At 36.7% G+C, this 19,069-nt stretch overlaps 2 protein-coding genes across 2 annotated transcripts in view; one reads left to right on the top strand and one right to left on the bottom strand.

Moving 5' to 3' along the window:
• The first annotated feature begins 201 nt into the window (after window positions 1-201).
• CTBS (chitobiase) lies at window positions 202-13,151 on the top strand. Its single transcript, XM_069596263.1, has 7 exons — window positions 202-383; window positions 1,258-1,396; window positions 1,881-2,089; window positions 4,540-4,711; window positions 6,970-7,067; window positions 7,431-7,577; window positions 11,362-13,151. Exons 1-7 carry the CDS (start codon window positions 207-209, stop codon window positions 11,551-11,553), a joined length of 1,134 nt encoding a protein of 377 aa, XP_069452364.1. The 5' UTR covers window positions 202-206; the 3' UTR covers window positions 11,554-13,151.
• A 117-nt stretch (window positions 13,152-13,268) lies between these two features.
• The window catches only part of SPATA1 (spermatogenesis associated 1), a 55,226-nt gene continuing 49,425 nt past the window's right edge, over window positions 13,269-19,069 (bottom strand). Inside the window, 3 exon segments of the mRNA XM_069596456.1 lie at window positions 13,269-13,296; window positions 13,298-13,356; window positions 15,687-15,785. Of these exon segments, the coding sequence (XP_069452557.1) occupies window positions 13,269-13,296; window positions 13,298-13,356; window positions 15,687-15,785 (186 nt within the window).

Here is a 19,069-nt window from a genome sequence, read left to right as displayed (position 1 = left end):
GCCAGGCCTCCCTGTTCCTCACGCTCAACATCTCCCAGAGTTTGCCCAAGTTGGTCTGCAGGGCGCCGGAGGCTTGAAAACTTCAGATCTCCAGGGCTTGGAGACCGCAGCCTCCCCACCCCGCCCCGCCCCGCCTCCCCCCTCCCCTCCATAAAGCAGGCCCCAGCTGGGAACCCTAAGGTACCGTTGTCTGGTGAGCCGCTAGGATGGCACGGCTGCAGCTAGCGGGGAGCCGGCGCCTCGTTCCCTTGCCCCGCCGGGCGCCCAGACTCGCTCCGCTGCTGCTGCCGCTGCTGCTGGCGCTGCCCGACGGGGCGAGGGCGGACTGCCCGTGCAAGGTCCCAGCGCTGTGCCGTCCCATCACCCATCGCCCCGACTTCGAGGTCAGTGGCATCCCTCTCCCCTGACCCTCCGGGTCTGGTCCTCAGAGGGCCCCAGAAAGACTTACAGTAGAAGAAAGGAGCCGGAAACAGAGGTGTTGAGGGTAGGGGGGCGGAACTAAATTTGCTCGCGCAGGACCCTTCTGTTCACGGATTTCCTTGAGGAAATTTGGGCTCAAAGGGGTTGAGTAACTCCTCCCAGGTCTCACAGTTAAGTATTCCAACCCAGGTCTGAATCCAAGCCCCTTGCATCAGCCTGCCGTGTCTCTCCTGAGGTACTCTAGCCAAACAAGGTGGCTTGTAAGGAAATAACTCCCTAAGTAGCAAGACTCATTGGTTTCCAAGAGGATGAGGATGAGTTTGAAAGAATCAGCACTGCCACCGTCCAGTGAAAGACTGAACGGTGCTCCTTACTCTGCTTTTCTATACCTGACACCCAAGAAGGGGGATAAAAATAGGTCTTTAATTTTCCAAATCATACCTAAAATATGTATATTCTTTTCTTAAAATCCTTTCCCTCGGGATAATTTCTCAAAAGGGCTTCAAGTCCTTTCATGATTTAACCCTGACTACCTCTCTCTGGTTCTTCATTGTTGTCTTTCTCCAAATTCTAGGTGTCAGCCAAACAGAACACCAGGCTCTGTGCCTCCAGGCGCTTGCCACTGTTTCTTCCTAGCTTACCCTCCCCTGCTTTCCAGACCCTGCTAATTTCTTCTGCCACCAATTAATTGGGACCCGTATATGTAATTCACTCTTGTACTCTCAGTGTCTGCCAGTGCCTGGCATATGATTGATGATTAAGTAATGTTTCTTTGGCTGGTCAGAATGGTATTCTTCCTGGTTTAAGTGAGGGTGCTTATTCCTGTTGTTCTGGCAGGTCTTTGTATTTGATGTTGGACATAAAACTTGGAAACATTATGACTGGTCACAGATTACAACTGTGGTACTTTTTTCAAATTATGACCCAGAACTCATGTGCCATGCTCATGCAAAGGGAGCCAGAGCAGTGCTGAGAGGTGAGTTACAGCTCCAACCAGGTGGGTCTAGCCAACCGGCAGGTGTAGTCGCGCCATCTGCCATCTCCAGGTTCCAAAAATGTTCATGTTTGTATGTTTAGCATCCTAAAATTAATCTTACTGCTTAATTCATTTTTCAGGTAGAGATATTTTTAAAGCATCAAGTAAACCACCATACGATTTGGGCAAAATATTGAGTCCTAATTAGCATGATGACCTTTAACTAGCCATAGCCCACAATCTCTGTTTTTAATCTGAGAATATTACTAATTATTCATAATGGTTATTTAAAGATCAGTGACATGATTTTCTGTGATTTTGATGTATTATTTCTTCATCTGGAAAACTTAAATTTGAGGCTGAGTATTCAAAAATTATGAGATGTTTTAAAGACATTTGGATCTCTTTGGAATGGGTTTGTGAAATATATTTTATTAAAATGTGGAAAGCATGTATGTACAAAAGATGTATATTTCTTCCATAGGAGATGTATCTGTAAAGGATATCATTAATGCTACTTTCAGAGCATCCTGGATAGCTCAACAAGTTAAGCTGGCCAAAACACAATATCTGGATGGAATTAATCTAGACATAGAACAAGATGTTGCTCATTCATCACCTGAATATTATGCATTAACTGCTTTAGTCAAAGAAACCACAGACTCTTTCCATCGTGAAATTGAAGGATCACAGGTGAAAATTCATTTGCTGTTTTTTGGAAACCCCTTGTTTTTCCTCTCAAAATTCATTAAGGTAGAATCTCAGGTTACTGAGTAGAAAGAGTTTCAGCACATCCTAAAAAATTTTCTGGAACTTTTGAGGTTCTTAACTAAAAGAGTTTTATAAAATTTTAAGGTGCCAAACCTGTTCTTTATTCACATAAGGCTACAACACTGGAACTGCCCCACCCGCCTGCCTTGCAGCATGGTTAGATACAGTAGAAAGGCAGAGGAAGGACTCAGCTGGCCAGGCCCTGCTTTCATCAGTTCAGGATAGAAACGGCTTTTGCCTAAGAGTAGAGATAGTTCTGGAGAAGTGTCTCACTTGCTCCATAGACTCTGAATTACTTTGCGAAGCACCCATGGCCAAGTGAGACTCAAACTCTAATTCTAGGAACTGTATTTTTATCAAGAGTGATAGGTGGGTGATTCTGGTCTAGTTGGTCAACATGAATTTGAGAAGCACTAGGAAGATAATAGACAACATAAAAATTGATATCTCTGTGACTGTATGCAAGTCAAGAAGGTTTGTCAGTGTGGAATTCAGTTTTCCAGACAAGTACACTTTAGATCAAGAATAGCAAATACCTGGTATGCAGGTCACCATACTCTTCTCACAAATTTTGGCCTCAGAAATTTTTCCTTCATTCTCTAGATTGCTTTGTTAATAGGGTAGAATCAATGCGAGGGAACTTATTTGCTAGTCCTGATTAAACTATAGTGAAAGAACGAAAAGGAAGAGACTGAGCAAAGACTTGGCAGTATGAATGTCTATTTCCATGGGCAAGTAGAACAATTTGGGCTACTATGTCAAGTTCATATTAGGTAAGTCAGTGGGAAGTACGGTTGTCAAGCTGAGCCAGATTGTCACACTGAACATCCAGGATGTCACACTGAAGAGTATGCATTTGATTCTATATGTAATGGGTAAAGTGTGTAGAAGGTATCTGGGGAAGATTATTTATGGTAGTATGTAAAATTGTCTAGAGGAGACTTATAAGGACTAACCCAGTAATCCAACAACTTAGAATTTATGGTTTGAATAGGGATGATGGTGTAACCCTAACCAGAGAAGGCAATGGCAACCCACTCCAATAGTCTTGTCTGGAAAATCCCATGGACGGTGGAGCCTGGTAGGCTGTACTCCATGGGATCACTAAGAGTCAGACACGACTGAGTGACTTCACTTTCACTTTTCACTTTCATGTACTGGAGAAGGAAATGGCAACCCGCTCCAGTGTTCTTGCTTGGAGAATCACAGGGACAGGGGAGCCTGGTGGGCCTCCGTCTCTGGGGTCACACAGAGTCGGACATGACTGAAGCGACTTAGCAGCAGTAGCAGCATAACCCTAATGCTCAGAAAGTGTTCATTGAATTAGTGGATAAATGAAAAGGAAGGGGCAGAACAATTGTGAGAGGCTACCTGAAAGAAAATGTGAGATTAGTTATAGGATGAGAGAGAAAGAGAGTCAGAAAAAGCCCCAAAGTCCTTAAACCGGTGAGCAGGAAAAAAAAAAAAAAAGAGCCCCTGGAAGGAGAAATGAATTTTGGGGAAAAGATGATAATTTAGGATTGTAGAATTTGTCCTTATAGAATTAAAGAACTAGAAGGGCTCTTGAAGAATTCTTTCTACACTTTCACTGTTATAGTTGGAAAACAGACCACATATTTAAAATGAAATAATCTAGTTATATGAGAGCCAACATAAGAATCAGTCTTTGATTTCTTTTCTAACACACTAACACTACCTGCTAAAAACAGTATGAGACTCACCATGACAGGAAACCCAGTGAAAATATTCTCACTGCTCAGAAGAGAGGCAAGGACTTGCAAAATGAATTTAAAATTTACCTGCTTAGAGGCAGTCACTTTCTCTATCACCTTATTATACTTCCATTTTGTAAGAGGAGAGAGTGAAAAAATGAACTTGCACGATATTTTAAAGAATTTTAAAATTTGAATTCTTTCAGTGTGTTTTTTACTCTCTAGTTGCTTATGGATCCTATCATGACCCTATTGTGATTACATACATTTTCTTCAATCAGTTGAGTTGCCAGTCTGTAGGCATTTGAGTTTGAAACGCCTCTTCTACAGTGTGCCTGCTCCTGGTCATTGTACAAGTCCAAATATTTCCCGGTCCAAATATATGTTCATTATCTATCTATCTATCTATCTATCTATCTATCTATATATATATATATATACACGTCCAAAATATTGTCCAAAACACATGTCTGGGTCAGTCCATGCAGGCAAAAAACACATTTCTTAGAATTGTTCTCATTCTGTACATGTCAAACTCTATGTTCATACACCTAAGTGGTTCTTTTTGGGGATAATATGAAGCAAGAGAATATATAATCAATAAAACATCTGCTGTAATATGCATATTTGATCATGTTACATAAAATGGTTTTTCTACAGGTAACCTTTGATGTACCTTGGGGTCCAAACTGCGTAGGTGCAAGGTGCTATAACTATACCGGAATTGCAGATGCCTGTGACTTTCTCTTTGTGATGTCTTATGACGAACGATGTCTGGCCTGTTCACAATGTATTGCAGGAGCCAATTCTCCCTATATTCAGACACTAACTGGTAAGAAATCACAAAGTGATCATTTATCAGTAATAGTAATTCTATAACCTCAAACATTAAGATATGTTTTAGTATTTCTAAGTCATTTGTATATGTTTTCCATTTGTAACACTTTCTTAAAACATAAAAACCTCTTAATTTGAGAGCTTTAAATTTTATAAAAAGTTTCAACATTTTCAATTACTTCTTTTAAAAGTCTTGTCAGATAGGCATAATAAATTAACCCCCCATTATAGATGAGACGAAGGGTGTTAAGATCTCATGACTGCATGACTGTTAGGTAGTGTATGGTTGGGATTCAAGCAGGTGTTCTAACTACAAGTCACAGCTCTTTTCAGAAAGTTACTCAAAGAAGATGTTTGCTTATTTAGAATTTGACAGAACTTTTTTGTTGAAATAACCAATGTTAAATAATTTAATAGCAAAGGTAGCTATAATGTAACTATTGTACATGATTGATAGGATTGGTTTTTACCTTATTTGGCATTTACTTTTAGTACCCATGTTACATTGATAATTACATTCCTATTAAGAGTACTTCTGGTATGTCATTCATATGACATGGACTTTGCATTATCCTTTCTGAAGTTTGCGTTGATTTGTATACCATCAACCAATTGAATAAAAGATTGGTTGTTAACTTTCAGACTTCAGTGAGATTTTCTGGCATAGTTGGCACCGATTTAACTATTACATAATAAATAAAAATTCCTTTATATTTCATATAGAGGTAAAATCATAGGACCTGGCCTCATTTTATCATGTCCTAATTGTCTGGATGGGTTTCCCAGGTGGCTCAGTGTTAAAGAATCCACCTGCCATTGTAGGAGACCCTAGGTCAGTCCCTGGGTCAGGAAGATCCCCTGGAGAAGGAAATGGCAACCCACTACAGTATTCTTTCCTAGGAAATCTCATGGACAGAGGAGCCAGGAGGGCTATAGTCAGTGGGGTCGCAGAGAGTTAGACATGACTTAGTGACTAAACAACAATTTTTCTGAATAGACTAGTTTGATCATAAGCATATCCTATTTAAAATTTGAAAAAAATGTGTTATAATACAAAATAATTATTTAACCCAGTGTTTGCAAACTGCATTTATGAAAGATATGATAATTATGTATATCAATAAAAGATTCATTATCAAGTATGTTTGTGAAATGATGCATACTCCATCTCTCTCTTGGATATTGAACAGTACATGGTAACTTTAAATAGACTCTGAAAACCGGCAAATTACTCAACTCATCCTAGCTAATCTTGGAACATGTCTTTGTGGGAAAACATATTTTGCAGCATGGGTAAGAAAGGAATTGATAGGACCATGGATTTATTCATTTTTCTCTGTTTCCTATCTATAGATTATCTGCTACCGAGTGAGATAGGGTAGCTGTAATTCATGTTTATAGTTCAGTCTCTCAGTCGTGTCTAACTCTTTGTGACCCCATGAACCGCAGCACACCAGGCCTCCCTGTCCATCACCAACTGCTGGAATCTACCCAAACCCATGTCCATTGAGTTGATGATGCCATCCAACCATCTCATCCTCTGTTGTCCCCTTCTCCTCCTGCCCTCAATCTTTCCCAGCATCAGGGTCTTTTCAAATCAGTAAGCTTTTCGCATCAGGTGGCCAAAGTATTGGAGTTTCAGCTTCAGTATCAGTCCTTCCAATGAACACCCAGGACTGATCTCCTTTAGAATACTGATAAAACGTGAAACACTTGTGCATTCAAGAAGCAGTTTTGAGACCCCTGCCAGAAAGTTCGACTTATACAACTTTTTTAAAGCTTTAAAATCTAAGATATCAAATCTGTGCCTTAGTAGTTAATAGACACAATTAACATGCTTTCCTGAAATGTGCCAGTGTTCTTAAAATAAACTTTGTGAATTTTTTGCTTCAATTTGATTTTGATTATTTCGAATGTTTTCTATTAATTTGCATGCTGCAATTAAAAGAGCTGCATGCCGAAAATAAAAGATTCTCTAACATGCCACAACTAACGATCCTGCATATCACAATGAAGACTCAGTGCAGCCAAATAAATAAATATTTTATAAAACAAATGACTTAGAAAGTGATACAAAATTTATAGATTTTAAGGGATGACTTTTATAGTATATTAGAGAAACACTGTAGTGTCTTGAATAAATGTACCTGTTTTTACAAACTTGGATTCTGAGTGGTTACATAGTTTGTATGAACACATTAGTAGATATATGAAGAGAAAAATAATATGCTTGTTCTGTTCCTATCTGATCAGGATATGATGACTTCATCAAGATTGGAATTAACCCTAAGAAACTTGTAATGGGTATTCCCTGGTATGGTTATGATTATACCTGCCAAAATCTATCAGTGGTAAGAACAGATAATTTCTTATATAATTTTTTCCTCTTTCTATTATATTTTTAGAGTTTGGTTTGTTTCCTCTATATAAACTTTACTTTATTTAGAGTTTAGAAACTTCTCTCTATAGAATACATATACTTTATGGAGAACTTCTTTAATATAGTTTGAGACTAAATAAATAATTAAATCCCATACAAGTGTGTGAATATTTCTATATTTCTATTTAATATTAAAATTTAACTTTAATTTGTATAGTCAGATTATCTATTTATAGTTTATATTTCATGTATAATAATTTTTTATAATTTTGGATTTGACTCTGAAGATTTGCGTAATTGATAATCTATAACATGAACATTTTTGTGTTTATAGGATCATGTTTGTACCACTGCAAAATACCCTTGTAGAGATGCTGTACATCGTCAAGTGACCTATCAAACAATTATGAAGCAAGTAAATAGTTCTACTTCTGGAAGACTGTGGGATAAAAATCAGCAGTCTCCTTATTATCACTATAAAGTAAGACTATCCACAAGTTACAAATGTTTATTAGTTTTCATAATTGCATGTTTTCATAATTACATATTTGATAGTAAGGTTTTCTTCTGTCAGTTTTCTTCCAGGATACAACATACAGACTGCTGTTTACATGAGTAGACTTGTGTTTGAATCTGTGTAATCAGGAACTTGACTTCCCTTGTGAGCAATTCAAGTTATGCTAATAGTGGAACAGATTTTAGATGATATAATAAAAACATGTATAGCACAAACAATCTTCTTAGGAGTTGACAACTGTAAATGATGTCTGTGGCTTTTGAAAGGACTTTGGACCAAAATAGGTTACTTGCTCTGAAAATCTCCATTTCAAAGCAGCCTCGTGATTCTTATGAGGCTGTAATATTGGAAGAAATGAGACTGAGACTAGGAGACGCATCATCATGCACTTTACAATGGAAAATTGCATCATTCCAAATTTATCGCACAGTTCAAACTGTGATATTAAATAAACTATAAACAATATTAAAAATTAGAGGCTGAAAAATATTACAAACAGAAACTTGAGGAAACAGAGTAAATGACTAATAATTCTGTCAGGTAGTTTTTGATAAACAGGAATTGCCATACTGAAGGGATAAAAAAAGTTATATTATCCATAGTTTACCTTTAACATAATAAAAACTTTTCCATACCTCATAAATTTTTAAATACAAATCATCTTTGAATTTGCCTTAGATTATGTTATTAAAGGAACCCTAAAATGATATGATGAATGTTAATTCCAGCAAGAATGTATATATATATTTTCTGATAGTCTGATACCCATTTACAAAAAATGACTACATATATACATATTTAATAAATTATAATTGATGTACATGTACTGCCTGTATATCATTTATGTAGAAAGTTTTAGTGTAGAGCTTTTTAAACTTTAGAATCTAGACTCTAAAGTATAAACTTATTAATTAAACTTGGGTATATTGTGATCCTTCTCCTCCTTAAGGAGAAGGATGAGATAGTTGGATGGCATCACCGACTCGATGGACATGGGTTTGGATGGACTCCAGGAGTTGGTGATGGACAGGGAGGCCTGGCGTGCTGCGGTTCATGGGGTTGCAGAGTCGGACACGACTGAGCGACTGAACTGAACTGAACTGAATATTGTGATCCTGTCTTTACCAAACAGTATTTATAGAATTTTGTTCTGGGAACTGTTAATAATACATAGACACACACACACACATACACGCATACATACACGTGAGTGGTTACTAGTGGGAAGAGCAGGGAGAGGGCAATATAGGAGGTAGGGAAGTGGGAGGAACAAATTGTTGGGTATAAGATAGTCTCAAGGATGTATTGTACAGCACAAGGAATATAGCCAATATTGGAAAGTAACCTTCAAAATTGTGTAATTTTAAATTTTAAAGGTCAAATTAAATTCTAAAAGAATTTACTAAAAAAAACCACACACACACACACACACAAATACACACACACGCCATAGCCAAATATATCTGGAAAACACTACATACTAAAGTCTCTCTTGAAAATTTATAATGTATAACATAATATTCAAGGGTTTGAGATGTACTATAGTACATAACAGAGAAGGCAATGGCACCCCACTCCAATGCTCTTGCCTGGAAAATCCCATGGACGGAGGAGCCTGGTGGGCTGTAGTCCATGGGATTGCTAAGAGTTGGACATGACTGAGTGACTTCGCTTTCAGTTTTCACTTTCATGCATTGGAGAAGGAAATGGCAACCCACTCCAGTGTTCTTACCTGGAGAATCCCAGGGACGCGGGAGCCCGGTGGGCTGCCATCTATGGGGTTGCACAGAGTTGGACATGATTGAAGTGACTTAGCAGCAGCAGCATAGTACATAAAGTCATTTAATTGTTTAACATAGAACCTTGTTTCCCAACACTCTTAGAAACTTGCAGGGGAACAGTTTTTCATGGACATCAGTTTGGTAAATGGCTTATTTAACTAATTATATATACTTTGGAAATACATATTTTAAAATAAATAGTTTACCCTATGATGTACAGTTTTTTTGTAATTCCTTATTTTTTTCCTTAATGCATAATAAGACATATTCTTAAGATTTTAGAACTGAGGAAACATCTTGATGAGCCTTAAAAACCATTCATTTAATGGCACTTCAGACAACCATCTAGCTATAACCAACTTGTTCTCCTTCATTCTTTGTAAAATTCCATAGCAACGCAAATCAAGTTTCTGTTTTAATTGAAGAGAATCACTGTGCTTTCTAATGCTGTCTCAGCAATAGCAGCTTCCTCTTGCAGTCAGTATTCTTGGAGGCATATATTCCTTAACCAGGCATATGTCAAACTTACATATATCGAGTTTTTCATCCTTTGATCCTTCACTATTTGAGGTATTTGAAAATTTTAATATATCAAAAAGACTCAAAGTACTATTGGGTTGGCCAGAAATTTCATTCTGATTTTGTAAGCTAGCATGGAAAAAAGCTAAACGAACTTTTTGGCCAACCCAATAGAATGATGATAAAATTCAAAGGGATATGTCTTTGGGGCAATATGTCTTTGCCTCTTCCACTAAAAAAATAAATCTTTTTATATTTAGGGACAAGGTTTGCAAGTTACCTTTTAATATTGAATCACAATTGATACTAGAGCATGTATGCCTTTTTCTAAACATTTTAAATAATGGGATATAAGATATAGAATGAGATACACTTATATGTAATGAATCTGCTATACTTATATATTCATGGCTTATTCATTTACCAAGTGACTACTATCCTTTGAAGCAGTCATCTTAGGAGATGATTCTAATTCTCATGGTGCTAGCATGAATAACAATATTACTGATATTCACTGAGAATTGCCTTTAAAGAGTTCCCCAGATGTATATAAAAATTAGTAAATTATTTTAAATCTCAGATCGTTCTATTTTTTACTTCCTATCTTTTCCCCCTCCTTTACCCTTTTGCTTAATTCTGCTCCTTTCCTCTTTCTTTTATCCTTTATCCATAGCTATATACCTTCTAAAAGAGACTATGGTTAGTGCTAGATAGAGGCAAGTGGTAGTGGGGAAAAGGACTTTTAAGGGTGGAAAGTAAGCATAAGACCAATTTCTAGTTTGTAGTTCTGAATCAGGTGTGTGCCTAAGTCACCCATCCCACAAGCTCTTAGACTCAATTCTGTAAGACCTTGAAAAGGAGATATTTTCTTCATCCATTGCCATTACCTTTTGATCTGTTTCACCATAAACAAAGACACCTGTTAAGCTTCTAACTAGGTACATTCCCAGGAACTGTAAGTGAATGCAAAAAAAAAGTGTATAAGTTGGTTTTAGAGGGCAAAAGCAATGATCTTTCTTAATCTTGACTGTGTATCAGAATCACCTAATGGAACATTAAAACATAACACAAAGAAACAAACATATGTTACAGCACCAGGCCTGGAAGATTTTGACTCAATGGTTTTCATGTGGTGTGGGTCCTAGGAATCTGTTTTTAAAAGTCCTCACAAATGATTCAGATGTGAACAGCACATCTTGGTTGATAATCACCAAATCAGAGCAAGGAAGGAATCTTAGGACATGAGGAGGATTTTAAATAGGATATATTGGGAGGCTCATTTGTGTAATCTCTAGTGTTATCACATATAGAATGATGGCCTATATTATGCGTGTCCTGAAAGTTTTATTATTTCACTTGTATCCTATTTGAATCATTGGATTTAAGAAACACTTTTTCCTCTTATTGTGCGGACTGTTTTCAAGTTACATTTTAATTTATCTGCACAGGATCAGGCTGGCCATTTCCATCAAGTGTGGTATGATGACGCTCAGAGCATTTCTCTAAAGGCATCATATGTACAAAAACATGACTTACTCGGCATTGGCATGTGGCATGCAAACTGCCTTGACTACTCTGGAGATGCTATAGCAAAACAGCAAACTAAGGAAATGTGGAAAGCCTTAAAACCAAACCTGTGACCAGAGATGAACATCTTTTGTTAAACTATGAAGATTTAGAAAATGATCTGTTTAAATCTATCTAGTTTCTGGAAGAGATTAAAAAATTTAGACCTTTTTCATGTTCTTATATATTTTAGTTATTAGTATTCTCAAAAACAGATAAAGAACAAAGAAATGCTTTGATTGTTTGAAATTGAAAAATACCTATGTATATCTTCTGTGTGCAACAACATAAAGGTAAAGATAAGAAGCAAGTCAACTTACCATGTCAAATATTCCCCTGTAAGAAGTTTAATACTATAGCTGGGAACAATTGCTTTCAGAATTTTATTATGCTAAAACTTTGAATGATAATAAATGATATTAAAATATATACTCACAAATCAGTGACAGTTTTTAAAATATGTATAATTTGAAGTGGAAATTGCTTAGGGATAGATTTTTAAAAATTTAGTCTGGGAATCTGTTTTATACTTTTTTCAATAAATTTTAAACCTGCAATTTTGTGTCTTTAGGTTCATCAAATTGATGCAAATAATTTTTCTGCTTCCTGATTCCTTATAACACTCATGTTCTCTGAGTCACTTGAATGAAATTCACTTAAGTCTCCAAAGGGGGGAAAAATGAATATAAAAGATCAAAATACTTAGAAAATACAAGAAGGTAACTTAACAGTAATTTTTGAATTAGTAGGTTAGATATATCTAATATTTACCAACTAAAATTTTTTGAGGTTATATCTGAAATGTTTACAAAAAACTTGATGTTGAACCCAGTTCTGTTCATTGTCATTTACCCTTCCAAATTATTAATATTCCTTCACTGATGGACATCTATATATCCTGGTTAGTTTTGTTTGCATAGTTAAATTTTTTCAATTTCTATATCTGTGTTTTGATTATCTAAAGACATTTGTTTCTTAACTGTTGTTTTCTTCCTAAAACAGAAATTTTGTGCAAAGAAATGTACAGGGGTCTATGTTTCCTTTCTCAAGCCAATTTAGAATATTGTGTTGCATTTATATTAATTCCTATAAATTCTTAGATTAAAAATCTGCACTCTTAAACTCTGGATTTAGATAAATCCTGCCTTCCCTGTGCATTCTGCTCTCTTCAAATTGGGATAAATGATGGTTGAGTCTTCTGTTATGAGAATAATTCATTTCCTACTTGCATGATTGTTTATGGCAAAGTAAAACCAATCATTTTCCATAGTATTTTCTGATTACTGTTGTCTTTGTATTTTCAAAATAAATTTAAAAGATTTAAATTCTCAGTACTAATCTCTGTCATAGCTGTGAATGCAAGTTAGACTCATATTTATTAAAATAAATAATTTTTCATTTTACAGTCATACTAGGTATTATATTTTAAGACTATTTAAAAGTGAAGATGATAAAATATAGTACTATAAAATAAAATGTAATACATTTGAAACCTTAAAAAAATAGCCATAACCACCATTTTGCTTTTTTACACCTATATTTCCTGAAACACTGTATAATAGCCACAAGAAAAGCGAAAAGATGTAACACATATAATTTATATGAAACAAGGAGAACAACGGTTAAATAAATATGTTCAAGTAAGTAAATAAAAATTAATTTTTGGCCATACCACAATGCATGTGGGATCTTAATTCCTAGACCAGAGATTGAACCTGCACTCCTTGTAATGGAAATGTGGAGTCTTAATCACTGGATTTTGACCAATAAAAGTTTTAAATTAACATACCTAATTGAGATTGAAAAGTTGTATTAAGTTTCTTCTGTGCCAGTTCAGCTTTCAATGTGCGTAAGTCTGAAATTGCTTGTTTTCTCATCTATAAAAAAGAATTCTTTCAAAACTGAACTTCCATCTTTTCTAAAATTATATAATTGTCATATAAATAAGGATTTTTGAAATAGCTTTTTCATGTCTTCTCTCATTTGCTTTCAGTGCCTTTGCTTGCACTGGATTACTGTGGTAAATGTATAGTTCATAAGTCCTTTTGAGTAAGCATGCTTATCTACTGCTAGTTATGCTACCAAATAATTTCACTTATTAGTATATAAGCATGATAAAAATAAATGGTTCTAAAAAACTAGAGTGAGAAAGAATTTTATCTTTCATTTATTTCAATATCTTCTCAATGTGTAAAGAAAATGGTAAAAGCAAAAAACCTCTGACTCCTAAAGAAATTGCAAAAAAACTTAATTTCCTGACCTTAGAAACTGAGCAAGTACTTAAGAAATATAATAGTGTGGTAAGCACTCTTTTAAGTGCATTAACCCCTTAGATTCTTCCAGAAATTTAATTGCAGCAGATACTGTTATTTCTCCCCATTTTACAGCTTAAGAAACTGAAATGCCTAGAAGTAAATTGCTAAGGTATAAAACCGGAAAGTGGCACAGCCAGAATTCAAACTTAGACCATCTGCTACCAGAACTTGCCATTCTGAGTACTATCTGTGGACCAGCAGCATCAGCATCACCTGGGAGTCTGTTAGTGCTGAAGATTTTCAGGCTTCCCCTAGAGATCTGTTGAATCAGATCCTGCTAGTTTTAACAGGATCTCCAGGTGATATAACATCGAACTTTGAGAAGCAGACTGTGCTATATTATTTGAATATGATTGCAACAGTCAAAAAGGTTTTCTGTTCCTTAGATCTGAATCTTATGTGTAGATACATAAATTCTTATAATGTATCTTATAATGTCTGCTATGTGACAGTTAGGCCCTATGGTTAATATAGGATTTTTTTCACCTGCAGCCTGTAAGCTGAAAACATGGTTCTCTTCTTTACATGTCTTTCCTGTTTTTTCACTATAATTCTAATTTGGGTTCAAACCATTTATATGTAATATTATTAGGCTAAAATATACAAAAAATGGTAAGAACTAATGTGCATGCTTTCCAGAAGAAAAGGGCATTGAAGAAGTTGTAATTGAAGGCCTTGATGGGTCTTCTACCCATTCAGCTGTCGTTAAGTGGACAAGTTTTAGGCTTGATTTCTCTCCTTTTTCTGAATACACAGGAGTTTTCATTCATTGAATGAACTTTTTTTTTTTTTTAGTGTATACTGTATAAAGATGTCAAATAACTCCTTTTTTTTGTTTGTTTAAAATTGTCCTTTACCTTTTTCCTCTCCTGTAGTTTTAAGCTCCTCAGTGCTGAGCCAGAGTTTAGTCTAGAGAATGCTGCTAGTGAGAAGAATCTAGAACAGTGCTGTCCAGTAGAGTAGCCACTTGCCACATGTAAATATTTAACCTGAAAGTAACTAAAATTAAATCTAAAATTCAATTCCTCAGTCACACAACAATCTATATATCAAGTGTTCAATCAACATCCTTATGTGGCTAGTGGCTACCTTATCAGACAGTGCAGGTCTTAAACATTTCCACTACCACAGAAAGTTGTATTGGACAGTGCTAATTCTCGACAGGGGTCATTATTCTCTGTCATAAATCTATTTCTGATAAAGAGGTGAACTGAGAGCACTCATATAACATTGTATATATATCTATGAAAATAACCAGAGTAAATGAGATAATTACCCAAGAGAGGAGAAAACATTAAAATTAAATGGGAGCTCAGAGAGCTCAATGGTTTGTCAGACTTAGGTATGAATGACGCTAATGTATGAAAATTACTTCTTTAAAAATATTTTATGGAAACTCTGTACTGATTCATGGGCTTCCCTGATGGCTCAAGAGGTAAAGAATCTGCCTGCAATATCTCCTGGTTCTGACAGGAGACATGGGTCTGATCTCTGGGTCATGAAGATCCACTGGAGAAGGAAATGGCAACCCACTCCAGTAGCCTTGCCTGGAAAATCCCATGGACAGAGGAGCCTGGCGAGCTACAGTCCATGGGATCACAAAGAGTCGGACAGGACTGAGCACATGATGGGTGGATGGGGTACTGATTCACAAGGTTCTTTTACTTTATTTCTTACTGAAATTTTACTAAGTTTTGCTTTGGCCTTGTTAGGAATCTTTTCACTGGATTTCATTATTATTCTTGTACTTTTTTCATTCATGCTTTTTTGTTAGGGTAACAATTTTAAGACAGCCCTTACTACCTTTACCCTATTGATAAGCAAAGTTAAAACACCAAAGTAGTTTATTTCAAGATAAATGTTATAATCTTATTAGGGGAAATTTAAAGTACCTTAATTTCTATTATGAGTTTCATTTTGTCAGTATCCAGTTTTCTCTTAAGTTGATCAATAGCATGTTGTACTTCAGTGATCTGGATGATAAGGTAATTCTGTATGGGACATATAAAGATGTCTTTGTTTAGTATAACATCTACCTTTTAAATTTTTAATTCTTTGTCAATATAGACAACAAAAGGATCAAATATCAAAAGAGCATATCATGAGAATAACCTATTCCATAAAATAAGCTTGTTGCTTTGCAGTAAATTATTGAGCTGTTTAAATTGCTGCTGCTAAGTTGCTTCAGTTGTGTCCAACTCTGTGCAACCCCAGAGACAGCAGCCCACCAGGCTCCCCGGTCCCTGGGATTCTCCAGGCAAGAACACTGGAGTGGGTTGGCATTTCCTTCTCCAATGCATGAAAGTGAAAAGTGAAAGTGGAGTTGCTCAGTTGTGTTCGACTCCTAGCGACCCCATAGACTGCAGCCTACCAGGCTTCTCCATCCATGGGATTTTCCAGGCAAGAGTACTGGAGTGGGATGCCATTGCCTTCTCCAGAGTTGTTTAAATTATTGAGTTGTTAATTTCTTATGCTTTAGGGGTCACTTTCCTTTATGTTCTACTACCATTTTCATGTATTATAAAAATAAAGAGGTATTTGTAAAATTTACCATTAAATTAGTACCATAGAATCCAACAACTATTACTATAAGATGAATATACTAGGTTTAAGATACTTAGCAAGACTTCAGAAATTGGCATCACGGTTTATCAGTGGAATCATAATAGAATCACATTAAAATATTTAATAATGAAATATTATATTTTATAAGAAAATCTGTTAATATGAGAAAAACCTGTTTTAGTTAAGTAAAGGTTACTTAAGTAACCTTTTGGTTACTTTTGTTCAGAAAAGTTTGTGAGTTGTTATTGTTCATTGTTCAGTTGTTAGTTGTGTCTGATACTTTATGACCCCATGGGCTGTTGCACGCCAGGCTTCCCTGTCCGTCACCATCTCCTGGAGCTTGTTTAAACTCATGTCTGTTAAGTTGGTGCTGCCATTCAACCATCTAGTCCTTGTCGTCCCCTTCTGCTGTCACTCTTTCCCAGCATCAGGGCCTTTTCCAGTGAGTCAGTTCTTCCCATCAGGCGGCCAAAGCATTGGAGCTTCAGCTTCATCATCGGTCCTTCCAGTGAATATTCAGGATTGATTTCCTTTAGGATGGACTGGTTGGATCTCCTTGCAGTCCAAGGGACTCTCAAGAATCTTCATCAACATGACAGTTCAGAAGCACCAATTCTTCGGCGCTCAGCCTTCTCCATGGTCCAACTCTCACATCCATACATGACTATTGGAAAAACCATGAGATGGTTTGGTCACTAAGTCATGTCCAAGTCTTGCAACCCCATGGAATGTAGCCTGCCAGGCTCCTCTGTCCATGGGATTTTCCAGGCAAGAATACTGGAGTGGGTTGCCATTTCCTTCCGCAGGGAATCTTCCTGACACAGGAATCAAACCCAGGTCTCCTGCATCGCAGGTAGATTCTTTATGAACTGAACTACGAGAGGAAAACCATATCTCTGATTATACAGACCTTTGTTGGCAAAGTAATGTCTCTGCTTTTAAATATGCTCTATACGTTTGTCATAGCTTTTCTTCCAAGGAGCAAGTGTTTTTTAATTTCATGGCTGCAGTCACAGTCTGCAGTGATTTTGGAGCCCAAGAAAATAAAGGCTGTCACTGTTTCCATTGTTTCCCCATCTATTTGCCATGAAGTGATGGGACTGGATGCCATGAACCTAATTTTCTGATTGTTGAGTTTTAATCCAGCTTTTTCACTCTCATTTTTCACCTTCATCAAAAGTCTCTTTAGTTCCTCTTTGCTTTCTGCCATAAGGGTGGTGTCATCTGCATATCTGAGGTTATTGATATTTCTCCCAGCAATCTTGATTCCAGCTTGTACTTCATCCAGCCCGGCATTTTGCATGTCATCTGTATATATGTTAAATAAGCAGGGTGACTGTATACAGCCTTGATGTACCCTTTCCCAATTTGGAACGAGTCCTTTGGTTCTAACTTGCTTCTTGACCTGCATACAGATTTCTCAGGAGGCAGGTAAGGTGGTCTGTCTGGTATTCCCTTCTCTTTAAGAATTTTCTGCTTTGTTGTGATCCACACAGTATAGTCAATAAAGCAGAAGTAGATGTTTTTCTGGAACTCTCTTGCTTTTTCTCTGATCCAGCGGATGTTGGCAATTTGATCTCTGGTTCCTCTGCCTTTTCTAAATCCAGCTTGAACTGGATTTTCAACTGGATTTTCTGGAAATTCTCAGTTCACATACTGTTGAAGCCTAGCTTGGAGAATTTTGACCATTACTTTGCTAGTGTGTGAGATGAGTGTAATTGTGCAGTAGTTTGAGCATTCTTTGGCATTGCCTTTCTTTGGGATTGGAATGAAAACTGACTTTTCCAGTCCTGTGGTCACTGCTGAGTTTTCCAAATTTGCTGGCATATTGAGTGCAGCACTTTCACAGCATCATCTTTTAGGATTTGAAATAGCTCAGCTGGAATTCCATCACCTCCTCCACCAGCTTTGTTTGTAGTGATGCTTCTTAAGGCCCACTTGACTTCTCACTCCAGGATGTCTGGCTGTAGGTGAATGATCACACCATCATGGCTATCTTGGTCATTAAGATCTTTTTTGTATAGTTCTTCTGTGTATTCTTGCCACCTCTTCTTAATATATTCTGCTTCTGATGGGTCCATACCATTTCTGTCCTTTATTGTACTCATCTTTGCATGAATTGTTCCCTTGGTATCTCTAATTTTCTTGAAGAGATCCCTAGTCTTTCCTATTCTATTGTTTTCCTCTTATTTCTCTGCACTGACCAGTGAGGAAGGCTTTCTTATCTCTCCTTGCTATTCTTTGTGAGGTGTAACTATCTGGAAAGAAATAATTTAAGCTGCTTTCATGAAAAGGCCATTATCATATATTCTACTTGAGAAAACAGTAACATAAAAAGTTTCTATGATGCTTTAAAAAAGTATCAGCTAATGTGGAGAAAACTTTATTTAAAACTATTTGGATTTTACATTAAATTGACCTAAAATGGTAAACTTTTACTCATAGAGTAGATTGGTGGTTGGCGGAAGCAGAAGGTGCAGGTTGGGAGAAATGTGTGACAGTGGTCAAAAGTTACAAACTTGTAGATATAAGATCTACGAGTTCTAGGGATGTAATATACAGCACAGGGGCTTTCCTGGAGGCTCAGACAGTATAGAATCTGCCTGCAATGCAAGAGACCTGGGCTCGATCCCTGGGTTGGGAAGATCCCCGGGAGAAGGGAATGGCCACCCACTCTAGTATTCTTGCCTGGAGAATCCCCACGGACAGA

The sequence above is a fragment of the Ovis canadensis genome, chromosome 1 (assembly GCF_042477335.2).
Source record: "Ovis canadensis isolate MfBH-ARS-UI-01 breed Bighorn chromosome 1, ARS-UI_OviCan_v2, whole genome shotgun sequence".
Lineage (NCBI taxonomy): Eukaryota > Metazoa > Chordata > Mammalia > Artiodactyla > Bovidae > Ovis > Ovis canadensis.
The sequence above is the reverse complement of the archived record's forward strand: the minus strand, read 5'-3'. Positions and strand labels throughout refer to the sequence as shown.